Below are 20,679 nucleotides of genomic sequence, written 5' to 3'. Positions count from 1 at the left end.
AAAACAAACCTGGCCAAAGCTCGACCCAGGGAGGACTGAAGTGGTGGTGGCCTGGAATGAAGGCCTGGGTCATCCCCGGACTCAAGTGCTCATGGTAAAAGAACAACAATAGTAATAATCAGTTAACATTCTGAGTGCCCACTGTGTGCTGAGCACCACGATAGGTATTTTATTCATATTTTTGTTTAATCCTCACAACTCTTCTATGAGGTTGAGGAATTTAATGACAAAGGAAACTGAGCAAAAACAAGACAAAAACACTTTGCTGAGAGGTTGAGGGAAAGATCTTGCCGAAGGATTCATTGCTAAATAGAGCTTGGACACAAATAAAAGTAGGTGGACACCAGAGCTCTTTAGTATGCGATTAAGTTTTGGTAAGCTCAATTAGGAGATGAAATACCAGGATAAGACTGATAACCCCCGAGAAGTATTACAGAAATATCATGAAGACAGGTTAGCTGACAGTCCGTCCTGTGCACTGCAGGGAGACAGTCAACAGCAGGAACACAATGTCAGCACCCCAGCTCAAAGACGAACTGAATTCTAACCACTCTCCTCTGAGGACCCAGCCCTGGGAAACCGACTCAAACTAAGCCGGAATGCCAACTTATTAAGTTACAATGAGAACTATAACTTAGAGGAAAACCAAAACACTCAGTGTCTGCAGTTCAAGTTTCCGCCAGAAAGCTGCTTGGTAAACACTAAAGTACAGCATTAAGATAGTTAGATGCCTCAAGTCATAAAAACTTGAAACAATGGTACTATAAATACCAGTATCATCCTAGGTTTTCTGGGATAATCTTCAGTACTCTTATCATGAGGCCAAATGCTGTGAGTTACTATTTCAAATACATGATCATCCCTGCCAAGATAGCAGCATCTCCTCCTTTTCATGTTCAAGGTTCTATATAGGTCACACCTTTCCAATAACATACTTACCTCAAAAATCACTCGAATCTGTGCAGTTTCCTTGTCTTATACTGTGGTTTTGAGAAAACATGTTTGTCTGGTTGGATTCAAGAAGCACACATGTCCAGCAGACTTGGAAAGCAGGTTCCTCTTGTCATACAGCATGTTAACACAGCAGACGAGGCCTCGGTGTCTTCATCAGTACTGTGACGACTCTTTCACCTTTGATTTCAGATGCTGGTGCCTTTAAATTTTTGTGCCAAACTCTACACGTGAAACATTTCTGGAATAACTAGAGACATGACTTTCTTTATCTCCGGAAAAGAAGGGCATTAAACCAGATTAGGGGCTGGGAGGGGAGGTTGTCAGGGGATGAGCTGCTCCTGAGGAAGAGGCAGAGGTCAAGCTTCACTTAGCAGCTGGACTCTCACCTATAGACTGAAATCCTGCAAGGTGGTTACAACAGTAAACAATATGTTCATTGACTCTGCCCTCAGGGGACCTACTGTTTTTTTGTTTTTTAAGAGACTGAATAGTAATACATACATACATACGCATATCTGTATGTATGTATGTATATATTCACAGGCAGAATCACTCAAAAATTCTATTTTCTGTTTCCTCAAGTATGAAAAGGAAAGGGCAAGACTGCTGCCACTTAGTTGCCATATGCTTCTTCTACGAACCCTGGTCCTTCTCTGCCCATTACTCAGAAGACAGGCTGAATGACACAAACAAAACCAGATGTAAATTGAAAAATCAAACTGGATTTTATTGAAATATATATAAATAATCCTCTCGTTTCTTTATTTCATCAGTATTGGGAAGTTAGGTGAAAATTAATTAAAAAGTAGTAGTCCTGAGAGAGAGAAATGAAGGCTGAAAGGGAATCAAGAAAACCATATTCTATCCCAGATCTGCCACTACCCAGTCTGGGAAAGGCATTTAGTGTCCTGGCCTCAGCTGTAGAATGAGGTGGCTGAAATCTATGTTGTCCGGAGTCAATTACAGTTCTTAAAATTTTGCTATTCTAATTCTACCATTAGGAGCCAATGCTAACACTATGTATTGACAATATAAGCAGATACTCACAATACAAAGGGAATAAACACTGAGTTCATGGGGATACTTTTAAGGAAGACAAGAGAAATACAGAAGTTTGCTGCTTAAAAAAATGCATTAATGTTACTGCTTTATTCACACTAATTAGAATATATACACAAAAAATGTGTATCATATATCACTTTCAAAAATTTCCATGTTCCATGAGAACTATGTAAACAATGCAAAATATTTCCACTACGTAACAAAAGAAAATCAGCATTCCCATGTAGTATTAGGAAAATATTTAGATAATTTGAATTTATAGTAAAACAAATGCAGTCCTGTCATGAAGTAGCCTTATATAGCCCAGAAGCAATACATTTCATACTTTCAAACACTTTGGTATAAGTGAAATTAATACAAAGCAAAAAGAAGAAGAAAAAAAACCCTCTACTTTGGTTTTCACATTATTGGAACTTCAGCAACAAGGCAATTGCACAGCTACCTTGGATGACAAAATGGAAAACCTCTCATCTGCTCACTTCTCCTCCTGGAAATGGACATGCTAGGAGAGCGCTTCACAGGACTTCTGGAAAATAAGGTGCATCTCACTTCCTTCCACAATCAGGCTCTCAGCAATAGTTTGAGAGATTTATAAAACCTCAGATTCAGTTGGGATATGAGTGATCTTGATTATTTCCTCTTAACAAATATAAATGATCTTGCATTAAGGCAGCTCAGAAGTACAATTCACATTTAAAGTAGAACATAAATCTCTTAAAAATCATATTACTATAGTTTCTCAACAAGTTCATACTTGAATAAAAAAAAACATACTGCATTAATAAAAAGAAAAATTCAAGTTTAATAGCCCACTAACAATACTTCTTAAGAAACAGAAATAACCGTTTACATGCTACAAATATTTCTTCATTGATATCACATATAACTTTAACAACTATACAACTAAACTGATCTGTGGAATTTGTCATGGCATCATTTTTATAATTACGTTTTCTCACCGATACTGTCCAAATGTGGTACTGATTTTTTTCACTGTCTTAGTTCTGTGTACTGTCTTTTAAATCCCTATGTCCGAGGATTGTGGCTGAGCAATTGTTGATGAATCGCTCTTCTGTCATCCATCACAGGAGCAAAGTGGGAACGTCCTCTGAGGATTTTCTCAGCATTGGAAGTTGTACCGGGATTTTCTGTGCAGACAAGAAAGTCTTAAAAAGGGGAAAAAAAACAAAAACAAAAACATAAGTGAACTTTACAAATTTACAGTCAAATATAATGCATCGTTGTCTTTTCTTAAGCAAAAGAATGGACAACTGACCAGGTGCAGTGGTTCAGGCCTGTAATCCCACCACTTTGGGAGGCCGAGGCAGGCAGATCACGAGGTCAGGAGATTGAGACCATCCTGGCTAACACGATGAAACCCCATCTCTACTGAAAATACAAAAAATTACCCGGGCATGGTGGTGGGCGCCTGTAGTCCCAGTTACTCAGGAGGCTGAGGCAGGAGAATGGCGTGAACCCAGGAGGCGGAGCTTGCAGTGAGCCAAGATCGCGCTACTGCACTCCAGCCTTGGGGACAGACCAAGACTGCATCTCAAAAAAAAAAAAAAAAAGAATGGACAATCCACCAGTGCTCAACTTTACTGACAAACACTGCAAACCGCCTCCAAAGAGCACAGCCTGCGAGCAAGTCCTCAGACAGGCCTTCCAAAGGGACAAGAGTGCCCAGGAAACACTCAGTAAGATTAACCAGCATGATAATCTTCATAGCAAAGCCAGTACAGAGAGTAAAAGACACAATTTAAAGTTAGTTATGGCCAGGTATTGTGGCTCATTCCTGTAATACCAGCACTGCGGCAGGCCAAGGCGAGTGGATCATCTCCCAAGGCAAGGGGATCATCTCAGCTCAGAAGTTTGAGACCAGCCTGGGCAACTTGGGGAAACCCCGTCTCTACCAAAAAATAAAAAAATTAGCCGGGCGTTGTGGCACACACCTGTGGTCCCAGCGTCTCGAGATGCTGAGTTAGGAGGATCACTTGAGCCCAGGAGGCAGAGGTTGCAGTGAGCCAAGATCACACCACTGCACTCCAAGATGGGTGACAGAGTGAGACCCCTTCTCGAAAAATTAAAATAAGGTATTTTATTTTATTTTTCTTCTTTGAGACAGAGTCTCGCCCTGTCGCCCAGGCTGAAGTGCAATGGCGCAATCTTGGATCACTGCACCCTCTGCCTCCCAGGTTCAAAATATTCTCCTGCCTCAGCCTCCCGAGTAGCTGGGACTACAGGTGCATGCTACCATGCCTGGCTAATTTTTGTATTTTTAATAGAGACAAGGTTTCACCATGTTGGCCAGGCTGGTCTCAAACTCCTGACCTCGTGATCCGCCGGCCTCGGCTTCCAAAAGTGCTGGGATTACAGGCGTGAGCCACGGCGCCCGGCTAAAATAAAATATTAATGAAAAATAAAATTAGTTATCTGCCATGTTAACTTGAGGCTTTTAAATTTTTATTTAATTATTTATTTTTGAGACAGGGTCTCACTCTACAATCCAGGCTGAAGTGCAGTGGCGTGATCACAGCTCACTGCAGCCTCAATCTCCCGAACTCCAGCAATCCTCTCATCTCAGCCTCCCAAGTTGCTGGGACTACAGGTGCATACCATCATGCCCCCAGTGATTTTTTTTTTTTTTTTTTTTTTTTTTACTTTTTGTAGAGATGAGGTGTTACTATGTTGCTCAGCTGGTCTCAAACTCCTGAACTCAAGCAATCTGCCTGCCTCAGTCTCCAAAGTGCTAAGATTACAGGTATAAGCCACCACGCCTGGCCAATTTGAGGCTTTTTTTTTTTTGAGGCGGAGTTTCGCTCTTGTTGCCCAGGCTGGAGTGCAATGGCACGATCTCGGCTCACCGCAACCTCCGCCTCCCAGGTTCAAGCAATTCTCCTGCCTCAGCCTCCCTAGTAGCTGGGATTATAGGTATGTGCCACCAGGCCCAGCTAATTTTGTATTTTTAGTAGAGACGGGGTTTCTCCATGTTGGTCAGGCTGGTCTCGAACTCCCGACCTCAGGTGATCCACCTGCCTCAGCCTCCCAGAGTGCTGGGATTACAGGCGTGAGCCACTGCGCCCGGCTATGAGGCTTTTCAAAGAACAATCTTTAAAAGGACATAAACATAAAACCACCATTCAGCAAAACTGCTCTAAGCTTGAAGGAACCATGTATAGAAAGACTGTTAACATTTTAAATGGATTATCTTACGATATTAGTACAGTATTAGAAACTTAAATTCTTGACTAAATTTTACAGCCAAGTATAGGAAAAAATAAATAAAACAATTACAGTGAACGAATCATATGTGAAATAGAAGGTTCTTGCTGAGTTTTTCATAAAAGGTGATGGCAAAATCCTAGAATTACTATTCTTTTGGTTTTGTTTGTTTTGCTTTGTTTTGTTGGGGTAGAGAGCGTCAGGGGAGCTTCAATTATTTCCAACTTATTTGGGATAACTGCGAAGACTATGGTATACTGAGAACTTCTACTGCCAGATATTATGCATAAAATTACAATTATTAAAACACCATATTTCACCAAATCTAAGACACCATCGATTGTGACACTTCACTGTTATGTACCATAAAAAGATGCCCAGAAAGGAAGTCTCAAAGGAAAAGCCCTCACAAAAAGTGGGGGTACCAAACATCTATAGTCTCAGTGCGGGATAAAAACAAGCAACTATATGCATAAGGGATGGCAAAGAGGCCTGCACTACTCTTCCTTGACAATGGAAAATGGGAATAAAAACTCCGATATCTGAACTGATAATCCCTGCAAATTTTGGGTGCTGAATTCACACTATCAGCATAGTCCTAAAAAATCTCAAGCAGAGAAATTAGCTTAAGCAGAGGCAGGTTGGTAAAGCCCTTCCCCCAGTAACCAGCAGAAGAAAATGTATGGCTTCTCATAAAGAACTCAGCTTCCGTTAAGACAACAGCTGACTTAAATTATCTTTCTCTCTCTTTTTTTTTTTTTTTTTTTAAAGAGATGAGGTTTCACTATGTTGCCCAGGCTGGTCTCAAACTCCTGGGCTCAAGTAATCCTCCCACAGTATGAGACACTGCACCAGCCCCAGCAGCTGATTTTAAGATGCATTACAAATTTAAAGATGTTAAAATGTGGAAAATATATGACTTGAAATCAATGAAGTACCATAGACAAATAAATCGCTAGAAGAGATGAGAAAGCCTAGGAAACAAATATTAATTAAAATGTCAAACAACAGCAAAATATTTGGCATATGATAAAAACATCAAACCAATGACAAAAGGGTACATTATTCAATATATGGCACAGACAGAAATGATTATGTAAGAAAAAAGTTAAATTGTTTTCTACACGTTACTCTTCTAAATTACAAAGCCAAATGGGAAAGAAAAAAAAAGAACTAAAAGAAAATAAATGTAAAAATCTAAAAACTAATTAATCATAAAAGACTGGGCTATGGTGGTGTTGTTGCTGCTGCTGTTGTTGTTGTTGTTTTGAGACGAGTCTCGCTCTGTCATCTAGGTGGGAGTGCAGTGGCACAATCTTGGGTCACTGCAACTTTTGCCTCCTGGGTTCAAGCAATTATCCTGCCTCAGCGTCCCAAGTAGCTGGGATTACAGGTGCCCACCACCACTCTCATCTAATTTTTGTATTTTTAATAGAGGCTGGGGTTCTCCATATTGGCCAGGCTGGTCTCAACCTCCTGACCTCTGGTGATCCATCCACCTCGGCCTGCCAAAATGCAGGGATTACAGGCATGAGCCATCGTGCCCAGCGTAGGGCTACGTGTTTTTAAAACATGCTCCCCTCAACTTCCGCCAAAAAAAATCCAAAGTATAAGGAAAACTAAAAGGCTAATTTCACACTGGGAAAAAATATTTGCAATGACAAAGGCTGATATCCTTAAATATGATATTTATAAATCCGTAAGAAAGAAAAGGACCCTACCCCATACCTCCAAGAAAATGTATAAAGGTCAAGAACAGGCAACTGACAAAAGAAACATAATCAGCCAGTTAAGATACACCCAAAGAGCTCAACTTCACTAGTAATAGAAAAGTAAGTAAAAATGGTATTATAACAATTTCTGGCTACCAAATTGGCAAAAAAAATTTTTAAATCAGTAATACCGGCCGGGCGCTCACGCCTGTAATCCCAGCACTTTGGGAGGCCAAGGTGGGCTGATCACGAGGTCAGGAGATCAAGACCATCCTGGTTAACATGGTGACACCCTGTCCCTACTAAAAAAATACAAAAAATTAGCTGGGCGTGGTGGCAGACATTTGTAGTCCCAGCTACTCAGGAGGCTGAGGCAGAAGAATGGCACGAACCCAGGAGGCGGAGCTTGCAGTCAGCTGAGATGCGCCATTGCACTCCAGCCTGAGCGACAGTGAGACTTCATCTCAAAAAATATATATTAAAAAAAAAATCAGTAATACCCACTGCTTCCAAGAGTGCAAGAATACTGGCCTTTACATACCGATGGTAAATATGAAAACTGAGCAACTTTTCTGGAATGCAATTTAGCAAAATGTAGGGATCAAAAAGCTTTTCTTTTTTTTGAGGCAGAATCTTGCACTATTGCCCAGGCTGGAGTGCAGTGGCGCAATCTCAGCTCACTGCAACCTCCACCTCCTGGGTTTTAAGTGATCCTCTTGCCTCAGCCTCCCAAGTAGGTGAGATCACACCTGGCTAATTTTTTTGTATTTTTAGTAGAGATGGGGTTTCACTATGTCAGCCAGGCTGGTCTCAAACTCCTGACCTCAAGTGATCCGCCTGCCTCGGCCTCTCAAGCTGGGATTACAGGCATGAGCCACCACACCCGGCCAAAAATCTCTTAAAAATATGCAATATTCTCAGAAATAAGAACACTACGTCTAAGAATGTATCCAAAGCAAACAGAGATGGGCAAAAAGTATGTAAAACTACATATCAGAGTTATTTATAATGGAGAAAATTTGGAAAATCACCTAACACCCAACAATGGGGTAAAATTAAATATTTTAATACAAGAACTATAAAATGGAATGAAATGCAACTATTAAAATATCATGTATCACTGTAGTACTGTTCCCACTAATAAAAGATTAGAATAACTGAAATGCCCATGAGTAGGGACTGGTTAAGCAAATATGGTGCAATAGTCAATAGAATACATAAAAAGAACAAGGTCACTCTCATAGTCTGATCCAGATTTTTCTCTCCACCTGAAATGGTCTTCTTCCTCCAGATATCCATCTGGCTCACTTGCTCAAATGACACTTTGCCCGTGAAGGGGGTCCCTTGCCATCTTATATACAATAACAACTTGCTCCCATCCCAAATGAATTCCTCTCCTCCTTGTCCAGCTGCTCAATCTTTACCATGTGGTACATTTCAATTGTCCACGTGCTGTCTGCCTTCCATTAGAGGAAAAAAAGTCCTTGAGGGCAGAGGCTTTGGTCCACTGCTGTGAAGCCCAATACCTAAAATAGCACCTGGCACTTAAGTAAGGTGCTCAACAGATACTGGACAGATGGATGAATGGATGGATGGGCAGACAGATGGATGAATGGATGGATGGATAGATATGGGACAATCTCAAAGATACAAAGGTAATAATGGTGTGTCAATTTTGCTATCATTTGTCTTTTTTTTGAGATGGACTCTGTCATCCAGCCAGAGTACCGTGGCGCAATCTCAGCTCACTGCAACCTCCACCTCCTGGGTTCAAGCGATTCTCCTGCCTCAGCCTCCTGAGTTGCTGGGATTACAGGCGCCCACTACCACGCCCGGCTAATTTTTGTATTTTTAGTAGAGACAGGGTTTCACCATGTTAGCCAGGCTAGTCTTGAACTCCTAACCTCAAGTAATCCACCTGCCTCAGCCTCCCAAAGTGCTGGGATCACAGGCGTGAGCCACCGCGCCCAGTCTCTTTTGTCTTTTAAAGAAGAAAAACTTAAAAGTGTGTGTGATATGTTAACAGATATCTGGAAGGATACACAAAACTTGGAACACTGGTTGTCTCGGGCAGGGAGGTTGGGGGTGAGTTATGGGAGAGCAATCTTTCACTTCTGGCCTTGCATTTCCCAACTACAGGCACCCGCCACCACACCCGGCTAATTTTTGTATTTTTAGTAGAGACGGAGTTTCACTATGTTGGCCAGACTGGTCTCAAACTCCTGACCTCAGGTGATCTGCGGGCCTTGGCCTCCCAAAGTGCTGGGATTAGAGGTGTGAGACACCATGCCTGGCCTACACTTTAGTTCTCTTTTACTTTGTTACAAGTTTAATTTTGGAAATGGAGCCAAAAAAATTTCTCTAAGGAAACCCTACTAAAAGTAATTACCTCTCTAAAACGAGGAGGCAGAAGATGAGGCTGAAGGAATGTTCATCTACCACTTACAATTAGAAAACCAAAAATGGCAGGAACTTCCTTTGATTTCAGTAACTTAGAGCTCAGCATTTTGTATCTGGTTCTTTCAAAGGCTTTAAAATTTCTAACTTTGTAAAAAACACATTAGTTATTTTTAAAAGTGATGCATAATCTAGTAAGGAAAAACAGGTATCTGGTATCTCAGGAGGACAGTTAGGAATACAGAGTGTGGCTGAGTTGCAGGTCGGCCGACCCATCACAGACTTAACCTCCTTCTCTATTCTTTCCCTCTATAAAGATTGGGAACGCTCAAAATATCACTTCTACAATCTTTCATACGGACTGGAGATACTGGACATCAGACACAGGCCTAGTCAATAGGTATGAGTAAATTTTTGGACAAGCTTCTGCTTCCCTAATTAAGAGAGCGACAGATGTGAGGAGTACTACCCTCTTCCCTCTTCCCTCTTATTCATGTTGTGAATATAGGCATGGTCTCTGCAACTACGGGGGCATCTTGTAACTAGGAGGCAGCAAGAGCCAACATTCAGGTGGGAAGATGTGAGCACTCTGGGTGTCTGGTGAAGTCATTCAACAGAGGAACCCTTCTTGTTACAGAATAAAAAGAAACCTCTATTTGTTTAATGTATTGTAAACTGGGTTCTGTGAACCTGCAGCCAAAGGAATTCCTAACTGATATTCTTCGGAATCTATTTTAAAAAGAAACTAAAAATAAATGAACTCAAATTCTATGTAAATTTAGAAAGAAGACTGTAATAAATCAGAAGTGTAAATTACAAACCAATTATCTTCCTTAATGTCTCTATTGTAAATTTTTAAAAACGACAACAAAAACTCAGAGGAAACAGAAAAAAGCAAAATCAGTCAACATCAACTCCACACAACAGATTTGAGAATGCAAACATTCAGAATTTATACATTCAATAAGGAATAAACTCACACAGTAAAACTGAAGTTTGATCAATGCTGGGGCTGTTCTGGACTAATGTTCATTGTTCGATAAATTTCTTTAAGTAATAACAGAGCAGTATCTTCAGATTCCCTATGAAAAGGAAAAGCATATTTACTTAAGAGACAATTAGTAGAAATTAACTTCTACGCACAATGGTGGAAAATGCAGGTTCTATTCTATTCAACTCTATCTAAGAAGGGCAAATGATAGCAATGTAATCTCAGTGTAATAAAGCAGTGTAATCTCAGAGCTGTCCTTAAAAACCAGATGGATACTGATTAGCTCCTAAACAGTTGTGCTGCAATTCTCCTTGGTGACAGGGATACAGGAAAGAATGACCGATTTCAAAGTCCCTACCACTCCCACTGTGAAAGGCATTCCCACAAAAACTGTGCAAGAACCAAGGGTCTTTGGTCAAAAGCAGATGACATACTGCCATCTTGTGGGTAACTAAAGAGGAAAAATAACGATTCTGAATATATAGGAGTTCAAATGAATATTCATAGCACATAGTATCAGTAAAAGAATCTCACTAAAACTAAAATTGCTGCACGTGGTAGCACCAAAAGCCCACTCAAATGTTACCAAATTTAAGAACACTTACCAATAGCATAAGTGACTCTGAAGAGCGAAAAGATATTCATTAAAACTCTCTATTGGTTTTTCCTGGAGAACATAGTCAATTCGGCGGCCTCCATTTAGCATTCCAACCTTTCCTAAGTAGTCCTCATCCTTGGAAAAATCTGGACTTTCAACAACCTTTTCTGCTAGAATTTAAACCATTTCAATATCAAAGTCAATCACTTAATCATCATCCTTTGACTTTAGCTGACTTTCTGGGCTCAATGAGAATACTGCTTGACGCAGGTAGCAACCTGAGGAGCTACCAGGCTCACTCCCGGTTCTCCAAAGAGTCAGGGGAAGAGGGGCCGGTTACCCGAGAGAGAGGAGAAAGAGCCAACAAGCTGAGAGAAGTTGTGAAGATTAAGGGGTGAGAAAGCATTGCAGAAAGAAAGGAAATAGGATTAGAATCTGAAAAAGTCAAAAAACATCATGGCACAATGACTTTCACATTGTATGTCAAGTCTGTAACATAGTTAAACAACAGTATCAGGAAAAAAACTTCTCAGAGTGAGTCTTTAAAATGCAAACACTAAAACAAACTGAGTTCTCAACTCAGATATTCCACTCTGGCCTTAGGAATCTCAATATAATTTTTAAATTGCAGAGGGAAAAGTTCAGTAACTATCAGATAAAAACCCACTAAAAAAAGATGGCATGGGTTTTGAAGTAACGCAATTGACAGTACAGTTTATCTTAACAGATTTTCCTTTAAAGAGCTTCTATAATTTAACCAAAAAGTCTAGAAAGGAAACGCATCATCATATAACTTTTAAGTATTATGTTCATATAAAACATTTGTATTAGAAAATGCCTCAAATGTCAAATTTACCTTCAACTACTTGCTTTTCTTCTTCTTCTTTGATCTGATTGGCCACCTTCTCCAATTCTTCTTGCAACTGGGTTGAAGAGGTATGAGCACGGGCAAACTCATTTAACGTCTGCCAAGCACTTTTGAGTGAGCTAATAAAACCCTGCTTCAAATCAGATCCCATACGAGAGAGACTTTCTTTCAATTCTAAAGAGATTAAGATGACACAACAAGTTAATCAGTCACTGGGTAAACTTCTGCCTCACAAAAATTACAAGTTAACACTCTTCTCAGACAGGATAAGACTGCTTCTTCCTCTTTTAAATGTCAAACATATGGAGTGCCTCAGCCAAGAACCAAGATGTTAAAATGTCATGGAGAGTCTTATTCTGTTTTTTGGTTTTTTTTGTTTTTAATGACTAAACTTGATCCAGCCAAAATCTATAAATTTCCTCTTTCCAAATAAAAGAAGTTCAAATACCATAAAAATACAAGCACATTCGGCCAGGCGTGGTGCCTCACGCCTATAATCCCAGCACTTTGGGAGGCCGCGGCGGGCGGATCACGAGGTCAGGAGATCGACACCATCCTGGTTAACACAGTGAAACCCCGTCTCTACTAAAAATACAAAAAATTAGGGCATAGTGGCGGGCGCCTGTAGTCCCAGCTACTTGAGAGGCTGAGGCAGGAGAATGGCGGGAATCCGGGGGGCGGAGCTTGCAGTGAGCCGAGATCGCGTCACTGCAGTCCATCCTGGGCAACAGAGCAAGACTCCAACTCAAAAAAAAAGTAAGCACATTGTTATGCTTCCCCCCCCCTTTTTTTTTTTTTTACTGTAAGTTTAAACACCAGGGTCAGACACAGTAGCTCACACTAGTAATCCCAAAACTTTGGGAAGCCAAGATGGAAGAATCATTTGAGGTCTGAAGTTCAAGACCAGCCTGGGCAACATAGTGAGACCCTGTCTCTATTTTAAATAACAAATAAAAATAAAAAGAGGCCTACGAGATTTTAAAATCACTGTTTTTCTAATCCGTAAACAGGAAGTGGTTTTGGGAATTTAAGATTCTTTTTTTTTTTTTGAGACGGAGTCTCATGGAGACTGGAGTGCAGTAGCACGATCTCAGCTCACTGCTACCTTCACCTCCCAGGTTCAAGTGGAGAATTAAACATTCTGATAAAACCACAACTTAAACTCCAAATTAGAAATGAAGAAACCCCTGCTCCTTCACTTTTTCTACTGTTGTCTAATAATCATGTGTGAATTCAAGGTCTCTAAGTTATCAAACACATGTCTTATTTTAACTAAAAAAGAGTTCAATATTTTTAAAAAGCATGTTAGCAAAACAAAAAAAAAAACACACTTTCACATAAGAGTGCACGATCACTTTTCCTTCTCTTCTACCCCTCCCATCCCTTCCACCCAAACTTTTAAATGTAGGGTTAATATACACCATTAACACGAAGGAGAGAAACCTAATTTTACTTGGAATCACCAATCCATTATGTTTAATGAATTTTTTCTACCAGAAAAGTGTGTCTAGTTAGCAAGAAAATAACAGCTCACTTAGACAACATCAAGTTTCTTTCTTGAAGGTCTGGTCATTACTTTAAAAACTGTTCTTCTTCCTAATTCCAAAACTTATAACCAAACTCTATCAAAATCTAATTATGCATCTTATCGCCTTATTACCAACTTCTCCCTACTCCTAATTACCTCGACAATTAGAATGCCATCAAAGAGAAAGAATTCATTTGTAACTTTGTTAAAGCTCTTCTAAATTCTTAGTTTAAAAGTTCTGAACATAGTAGGCACTTAAATAATATTAATTCTCTCAGAGACGATTTAGTGTCAAAATTTTCATAATTCATTACAGATTACAAATGACAGGAAAAAAAGTTTTTATAGTATTTGCTTTTTACCTAAATGAAGTCTTTTTCTGCCTTTGTGATGTGGAATGAGAACAGCTTTTAGGTCCAAATCTGGAACAATCATAGGTTCTAATCTATATGCCACTGGATCAAGCTATAAATAGAAGAATTTATGAATAAATAAAAGAAATTTATGAAAGCTGTTTTGAATTATATGCCTTCACTGGGTAAGAAAACGGATACATGGCAAACCAGAGATTTTAATTTTTCTCCACACCTTATTCAAATACTGACACTTATGAAAAGATTTTCTAGTTTGTGTGTAAGATTACTTTGCAAGCAAAGCAAAAGAATTATTTCCCTGAACAAAGGTTTTTGATAAATAAGTTTATTGGAAAGTGTCAGACTATACCTCTTAGAACACAGAGCTGAATCTTATAAAATCAAGATAGGTATTAATTCCCAAGAAATAAGAATATGAGAATTTATTAGGATAAAGAGGACAGCTTCTTCATCTTCTTCTTCAAAAAAGAAAGTAAAAGGCCAGGCACAGTGGTTCATGCCTATAATCCTAGCAATTTGGGAGGCTGAGATGGACGGATCACTTGAGGCCAGGAGTTTGAGACCAGCGTGGTCAACATAGTAAGACCCCATCTCTATAAAAAAGTAAAAAATGTTAAAAAAAGAAAAAAAGATTTTAAAAAAGAAAGTAAATTCAATTACTCACCGGATGATAAATATTGAAGAACCCTTTACAGGTAGGAAGGCTGTAATTCTCATCTATCCTATCAACTCCTCGAATAGTGAGAAACATAGCAATTGGAGACCCCAAGGCAAAGAATATCTCTGGTTCAAAATCTAGTGAGTTGTAAGCAACAGACACCTGGAAAGAATCAAATAACAATAAAAGATGATTGTTCCAATGTCACATAGTAGAAAATTCTTTTGAATTTTCAGGCCGGGCATAGTGGCTCATGCCTATAATCCCAGCACTTTGGGATGCCGAGGTGGGCAGATCACGAGATCAGGAGATGGAAACCATACTGGCTAACACAGTGAAACCCTGTCTCTACTAAAAATATAGAACAATTAGTCAGGTGTGGTGGCATGCACCTGTAGTCCCAGCTACTCAGGAGGCTAAGGCAGGAGAATCGCTTGAACCTGGGAGGCGGAGGTTGCAGTGAGCCAAGATCACGCCACTGCACTCCAGCCTAGGTGACTGAGCAAGGCTCCATCTCAAAAAAAAAAAAAAGTACTAAAAAATTTATCTTTAAAATCTTTATAGACTATTATATCCTCTGGCTATACTTTTACTTATTGTCTAGCACAGCATAATAGTCTATAAGAATTACTATATTTATTATGGTTATAAATATGGTTAAAAGTTTAGACTTCTAAACTCAAACTGCCTGGGTCTGAATCATGGTTTCATTCACTGTGTGACCTTGGGCAAGTTTCTTAACCTCTCTCTGCTCCACTTCAGTTTCCTGATTTATAAAATGGGGATTATAACCATGCCAAGCTCACATGTGATTGAAAAATAAATAACCTAATCCACATAAAGTGGTTAGCACAGAGCTTGGCACAGCTTAAGCACTCAATGAGCGTTACTTCTGTTATTATTATAACTATCATCCTCTCCAGTTAAGTTTCTTTCCATCAGAAAATGATTTGTCCTGAAAGAGCACATTTTGAGTAGCTTACATGTAGCCTCTCCAAGAGAAAACACAGTCATCTGAATAGCACTGTACAATTTGCAAAGCTCTTTCATTTGGTTCTCAGTAGCAGGAAATGTGTCTTTTTACTTTAGTATCTTGAGAGTGAAGCACAATGAATGGCATAATCCAAGTGTTCAACAGAGGTACACAGAAAGAGGGAGGCAAGGCAAGAACCATTATGCCTATGGCGAAGCTCAAATATGTGACATGACTCACCCAAGAACACAGAGCCAGTGAGTGGTAGAGTGCGGACTTAAATGTGGGACTTCTAATTCCAAATCCAATTGTCTTTCTACTACACTAAGCTGCCCCTTCTAACAAAGTCTAGACTTCACATTCCTAGGCTTGCCCTTATATTTGCAAATTCGACAGTTTTGTTCCAGCAAACAAAAAGAAAAAGAAAGTTAAAGAACAATCACAAACTGGAAGAAATATGTATAACATACATGACAAGGAGCTAATAACCTTAATATGTAAATATTTTATAAATGTCAGTAAAGGAAAAAAGAAAACAAATAGAAAAACAGGTAAATTCAACACTTCACAAAAGAAAAATGTCTAAAAAACATGAGAAAATAACCTCACTAGTGCTCAAAGAAATACAGTGTGATACCATTTTCCCTATGGGGTTATCAGAAACGTAAATGAAATACTAAAAAGAAAGTAAGAAGTACTAACAAGAAAGAAAAAAAATTGCATGAAAATACACACAAAAAATTAATTCTTTAGAATCAAGATGTCAAAGTGAAACTACTACATATTTTTAAAGGAAAATGATAATACCAGTACTGGCAATGGACAGAGGCAACAGGCAACCTTCTAAACTGCCAGTGAGAATACAGATTGATGTCTCCCCCAGGGAAGGGACTGTATCCATCATCTGGCCCAGCTATCCTATGTCTACCAACTTAACTGGAAGAAGAAATAAAGAATGTGCACAGAAAACTGGCTTTAAAATGTTCATTACTAGACAACTTAAAAGAGTAAAAAGTAGAAATTGCCTACATGTTAAATATGATGGGTTGAATTGTGTCCCCACAAAACATTTATGTTGAAGTCCTAACCCCCAATACCTCATAATGTGACTTTATTTGGAAATAGGGTATTTAAAAAGGTAATCAAGTTAAAATGAGATCACTGTGGTGGCCCTAATCTGACTGATACATAAAAAGGGGAAATTTGGCCACCCAGCCAGACACTCACAGAGGGAAGATGCTATTAAGAGATAAGGAGAATACAACATAAAAACGAAGCCTGGAGGGATGCATCTATAAACCTAGAACTGCCAAAGATGGCCAGCAAATCCCCAGCAGCTCGGAAGAAACACGAAAGGATTCCCCTCCAAGTTTCAGAGAGAAAATGGTCCTGCCACCGCCCTATCTATTCTGCTCTGCAGAACTGTATGGCAACAAATTTCTAATGTTTAAGGCCACCCAGGTTGTGGAACTTTGTTATGGCACCTTAAGAAACTAATACCTTCAATAATAAGGAAATAAGAATAAGTCATTATCTCTCCAAACAGTGAAATTAGTCATTACTGATTACAGCAGTCATTAAAAATGCAGTTGCAGGCCCGATGCAGTAGTTCATGCCTATAATCCTGGCACTCTGGGAAGCCAAGGCAGGAAGATTGCTTGAGGCCAGTTCAAGGCTAACCTGAGTCACACAGTAAGACTGTCTCTACAAAAAATGAAAAAATTAGCCAGGTGTGGTGGTGCATGGCTACAGTCCCAGCTACCTGGGAGGCTGAGGTAGGAGGTGTCCCTTAAACCCAAACCCCAGAACCTTGCTTTGAGGTTACAATGGGCTATGATCACATCACTGCACTCCAGCCTGCGCAACAGAGCAAGACTGTCTCTAAAAAGGAAAAAAAGAAAAGAAAATGAAGTTGTAAAGGAATATTTACTTACATAAGAATATATTCCTCTAAAACTTCACTGTTAATACAAATCAAACATCCAATTTCATTTTGTACCTTCATGAACTCACTTACAGAAATGCATCTTTACATACTCAACTATAAATATCCTGACAGTAACACTGTCTAAAAGGCTTTTAATAACTCTAAAAGCCACTGTGATATAAGTATGTTAAAGCATATTACTAAATGCAGCATTGGTCAATTTTTATAAGACTTTTTCCCCAAGGGAAGAATTATGAGTACTAGGAAACATAAGTTGAGTCAATACAGCCAAGTTGCTCTCATAGAAACTGAAGTATATTCTGAACATAATTTTTTAACTATGGCCACTTCTGTTGTTAGTGGCTATAACAGACTGATGCTATAAAAGTACGAGTGGTGGGAAAACTGAAATAGAGACAATTTCAAAAGTTAGACAACACGTTCTGTATGCATTTAATCCCTTATTTTGAGCACTGTTGAAGAAGAAAAAAATTTTCACTAAGAGAAAATCAATTTTCTCCACATCCCAAATAAATGTTAAATAAATATTTAAAGAACTTAAAGCCAAGCCACATGATAAAGATATATGATTTCAACATGAACTATGTAGCCCTAGTCAATACGTAAACTTACCTGTCCGGCACCAACTTCAAAAGATTCATAATTCACACACACCGAAGACACGCAAGCACCAACTGGAAGTTTCCTCTTTGGCTCATTAGATTCTGAGGGGAGGGAAGCCATGTCTTTAGTCTTCTGGGTACTTTGCTCTTGTCCTTTTGTAGAAGTGGCCGCCACCGCCTTCTTTTCTGACGCTGCTTTTTTCTGTAAAATACCAAAATTTAATAACATAATCATGAGGAAAGGTTCAGCTCTCAGCTATCATTACAAAACATGCTATCTCAGTATTAAGGAACGATTAGCAACTTCTCAGGAATAGTAACAACCTTGTGATTACTTTAAAAAATGTTCTTTTTATTCCCTGCAGCTTTTGCTTCAGTTGATTAAAAAAAAAAAAATGTACAGGCCAGGCACAGTGGCTCACCCCTGTAATCTCAGCATTTTGGGAGACCAAGGCGGAAGGATAGTTTGAGGCCAGGAGTTCAAGACCAACCTGAGCAACAGAGTGAGACCTCCATCTCTAGAAAAAATTAAAAATTAGCCAGGTCTGGTAATGCACACCGGTGGTCCCAGCTACTCAGGAGGCTAGGGTGGGAGGATCACTTCAGCCTAGAAGGTCAAGGCTGCAGTGACCTGTGATCGTGCCACCACACTCCACCCTGGGCAACAGAGAGAGACCTGTCTCAAAAAAAAATGTTTAATTAAAAAAAATTTTTACATGTCCTTTTTAGAAATGCATACTAAATATTTAGGGAACAAATGTCATGATGTCTATAGCTGAAAATTCTTAAGAAAAATAATTAAGAAGCAAAGAAAATATAGCAAAACAGTTACAACTAAGTATTGGCTCTCATTAGACAAATCTCAAAAATATTACTTTGAGTAAAAGAAACCAAGTATAAAAGAATAATACTGTTCATTCTACTTACATGAATTTTTTAAATAGGTAAACTATTCCGTATTGAAGGAAATCAGAAGAGCGGTTTTGCGGTGGGAGGAGTTAACTAGAAAGAAGCATGAGGGAGCTACCTGAGCTCTCTCATGAAATAGAAATGAACACAAAACATAGAAATGAACACAGAAATGTTCAATTTCTTGTTTTAGGCAGTGACGATGCAAGTGCATACAATCGTGAAAACTTACCCTACTGCACACTTACGATCTATGCATTTCAGCACAGTGGCTCATGCCTGTAATCCCAGCACTTTGGGAGGCTGAGGTGGGTGGATCACTTGAGCTCAGGGGTTCAAGATCAACCTGAGCAACATGGCAAGATGCCATCTCTAAAAAATAACAGAAAAATTAGCCGGGCACGTGGTGCATGCCTGAAGTCCCAGCTACTCAGGAGGATGAGGTGGGAGGATTGCTTGAACCCAGAAGGTGGAGGTTGCAGTGAGCCATGTGTGCGCCACTGCACTCCAGCATGAGTGACAGTATGAGACCCTGTCTCAAAAAATAATAAATAATTTTTTAAAAGATCTATGCATTTCCATAAATAAACAAAACTTTGGAGCATCTACATAAGGTGTTATCTCAGCTGGGCGCAGTGCCTCACGCCTGTAATCCCAGCACTTTGGGAGGCTGAGGCAGGTGGATCATTTGAGGTCAGGAATTTGAGACCAGCCTGACCAACATGGCAAAACCCCATCTCTACTAAAAATACAAAAAAGTTACCCAGGCATGGTGACATGCACCTGTAATCCCAGCTACTCGGGAGACTGAGGCAAGAGACTTGCTTGAAACTGGGAGGCGGAGGTTGCAGTGAGCCAAGATCCACCACTGCATTCCAGCCTGAGTGACAGAGCAGGACAAAAACAAAAACAAAAACAAAACAAAACAAAAAACGGTGTTGTCTTTATAATGAGTGAAAAGTCATTCACACTGGTTTGTAATTTGCCCTGAATACAGCAGCAACAGTAACACAGGAGAAATTTAAATAGTTGGGTGGGAGGGGGAGTTGTTTACTTCCCAGTAACACAAGTTAGGCTGTGAATGACTGTTAGTCTCTGTTTAAACAGCTATTAACAGTGCCTAAACAACACAGCTAGCCAAAATGATCTTATCTACTATTGAATTCCAAACACCAGGAAATAGGAAAGTAAGTCTAACTGGTTAATTGAAAAGGCAATCTATAAAAAAGAAAACTCTTAGCCAGCTTGTAACTGTTTCCTCCATCAGTGTTTTAGAAGGCTGGGTTATCTCTGCCCTTTGGAGGCAATACAAAATTAAGCCTAAAATCCGAAATAAGGAACATTTTCAGGGTTCCTCACTTCTGAGTGCTTTCTCACTCAGGAATGCCTCCCGTTAAATTCATAAAACATTCTAAATTGCTGAGAGCTGTCTGAGGAGATCAGAAACTGTCCTGTTGCCAAGAGTTGTTTTGTTCAAAATTTTGCAATAATTTTTAAACTGTGAACCAACAGTGTTTAAAAGTGAACCAACATAGGCTGGGCATGGTGGCTCATTCTTGTAATCCCAGCAGTTTGGGAGGCCAAGGCGGGTGGATCACCTGAGGTCAGGAGTTTGAGACCAGCCTGACCAACATGGTGAAACTCCACCTCTACTAAAAATACAAAAATTAGCTGGGCGTGGTGGCAGGTGCCTATAATCCCAGCTAGTTGGGAGGCTGAATCAGGAGAATCACTTGAACCTGGGAGGCAGAGGTTGCAGTGAGCCGAGATCACGCCACTGCACTCCAGCCTGGGAGACAAAGCGAGACTCCCTCTCAAAAAAAAAAAAAAAAAAAAAACCACTGAACCAACATATACATACTTGACTATCAATATTCCCAAAA

At 39.6% G+C, this 20,679-nt stretch overlaps 1 protein-coding gene across 8 annotated transcripts in view; it reads right to left on the bottom strand.

Annotated features, from left to right (window-relative positions):
* Positions 1–1,656: 1,656 nt before the first annotated feature.
* SEC23IP (SEC23 interacting protein) overlaps positions 1,657–20,679 on the bottom strand; it is a 51,268-nt gene continuing 32,245 nt past the window's right edge. The window contains exons 13-19 of one of the 8 annotated variants that reach the window (XM_005566584.4): positions 17,898–18,089; positions 14,371–14,526; positions 13,695–13,797; positions 11,793–11,978; positions 10,944–11,106; positions 10,328–10,429; positions 1,657–3,182 (exon numbers count right to left, since the gene is read on the bottom strand). In XM_005566584.4, coding sequence (XP_005566641.3) covers positions 10,348–10,429; positions 10,944–11,106; positions 11,793–11,978; positions 13,695–13,797; positions 14,371–14,526; positions 17,898–18,089 — 882 coding nt within the window. In that variant the 3' untranslated portion in view covers positions 1,657–3,182; positions 10,328–10,347. The remainder of the gene's footprint in view (positions 3,183–10,327; positions 10,430–10,943; positions 11,107–11,792; positions 11,979–13,694; positions 13,798–14,370; positions 14,527–17,897; positions 18,090–20,679) is intronic. The other 7 variants (XM_065521489.1, XM_015456773.3, XM_074002900.1 and 4 more) reach the window with 7 other exon arrangements.

This window comes from Macaca fascicularis, chromosome 9, assembly GCF_037993035.2.
Source record: "Macaca fascicularis isolate 582-1 chromosome 9, T2T-MFA8v1.1".
Lineage (NCBI taxonomy): Eukaryota > Metazoa > Chordata > Mammalia > Primates > Cercopithecidae > Macaca > Macaca fascicularis.
This window is presented reverse-complemented; position numbering and strand designations above follow the sequence as displayed.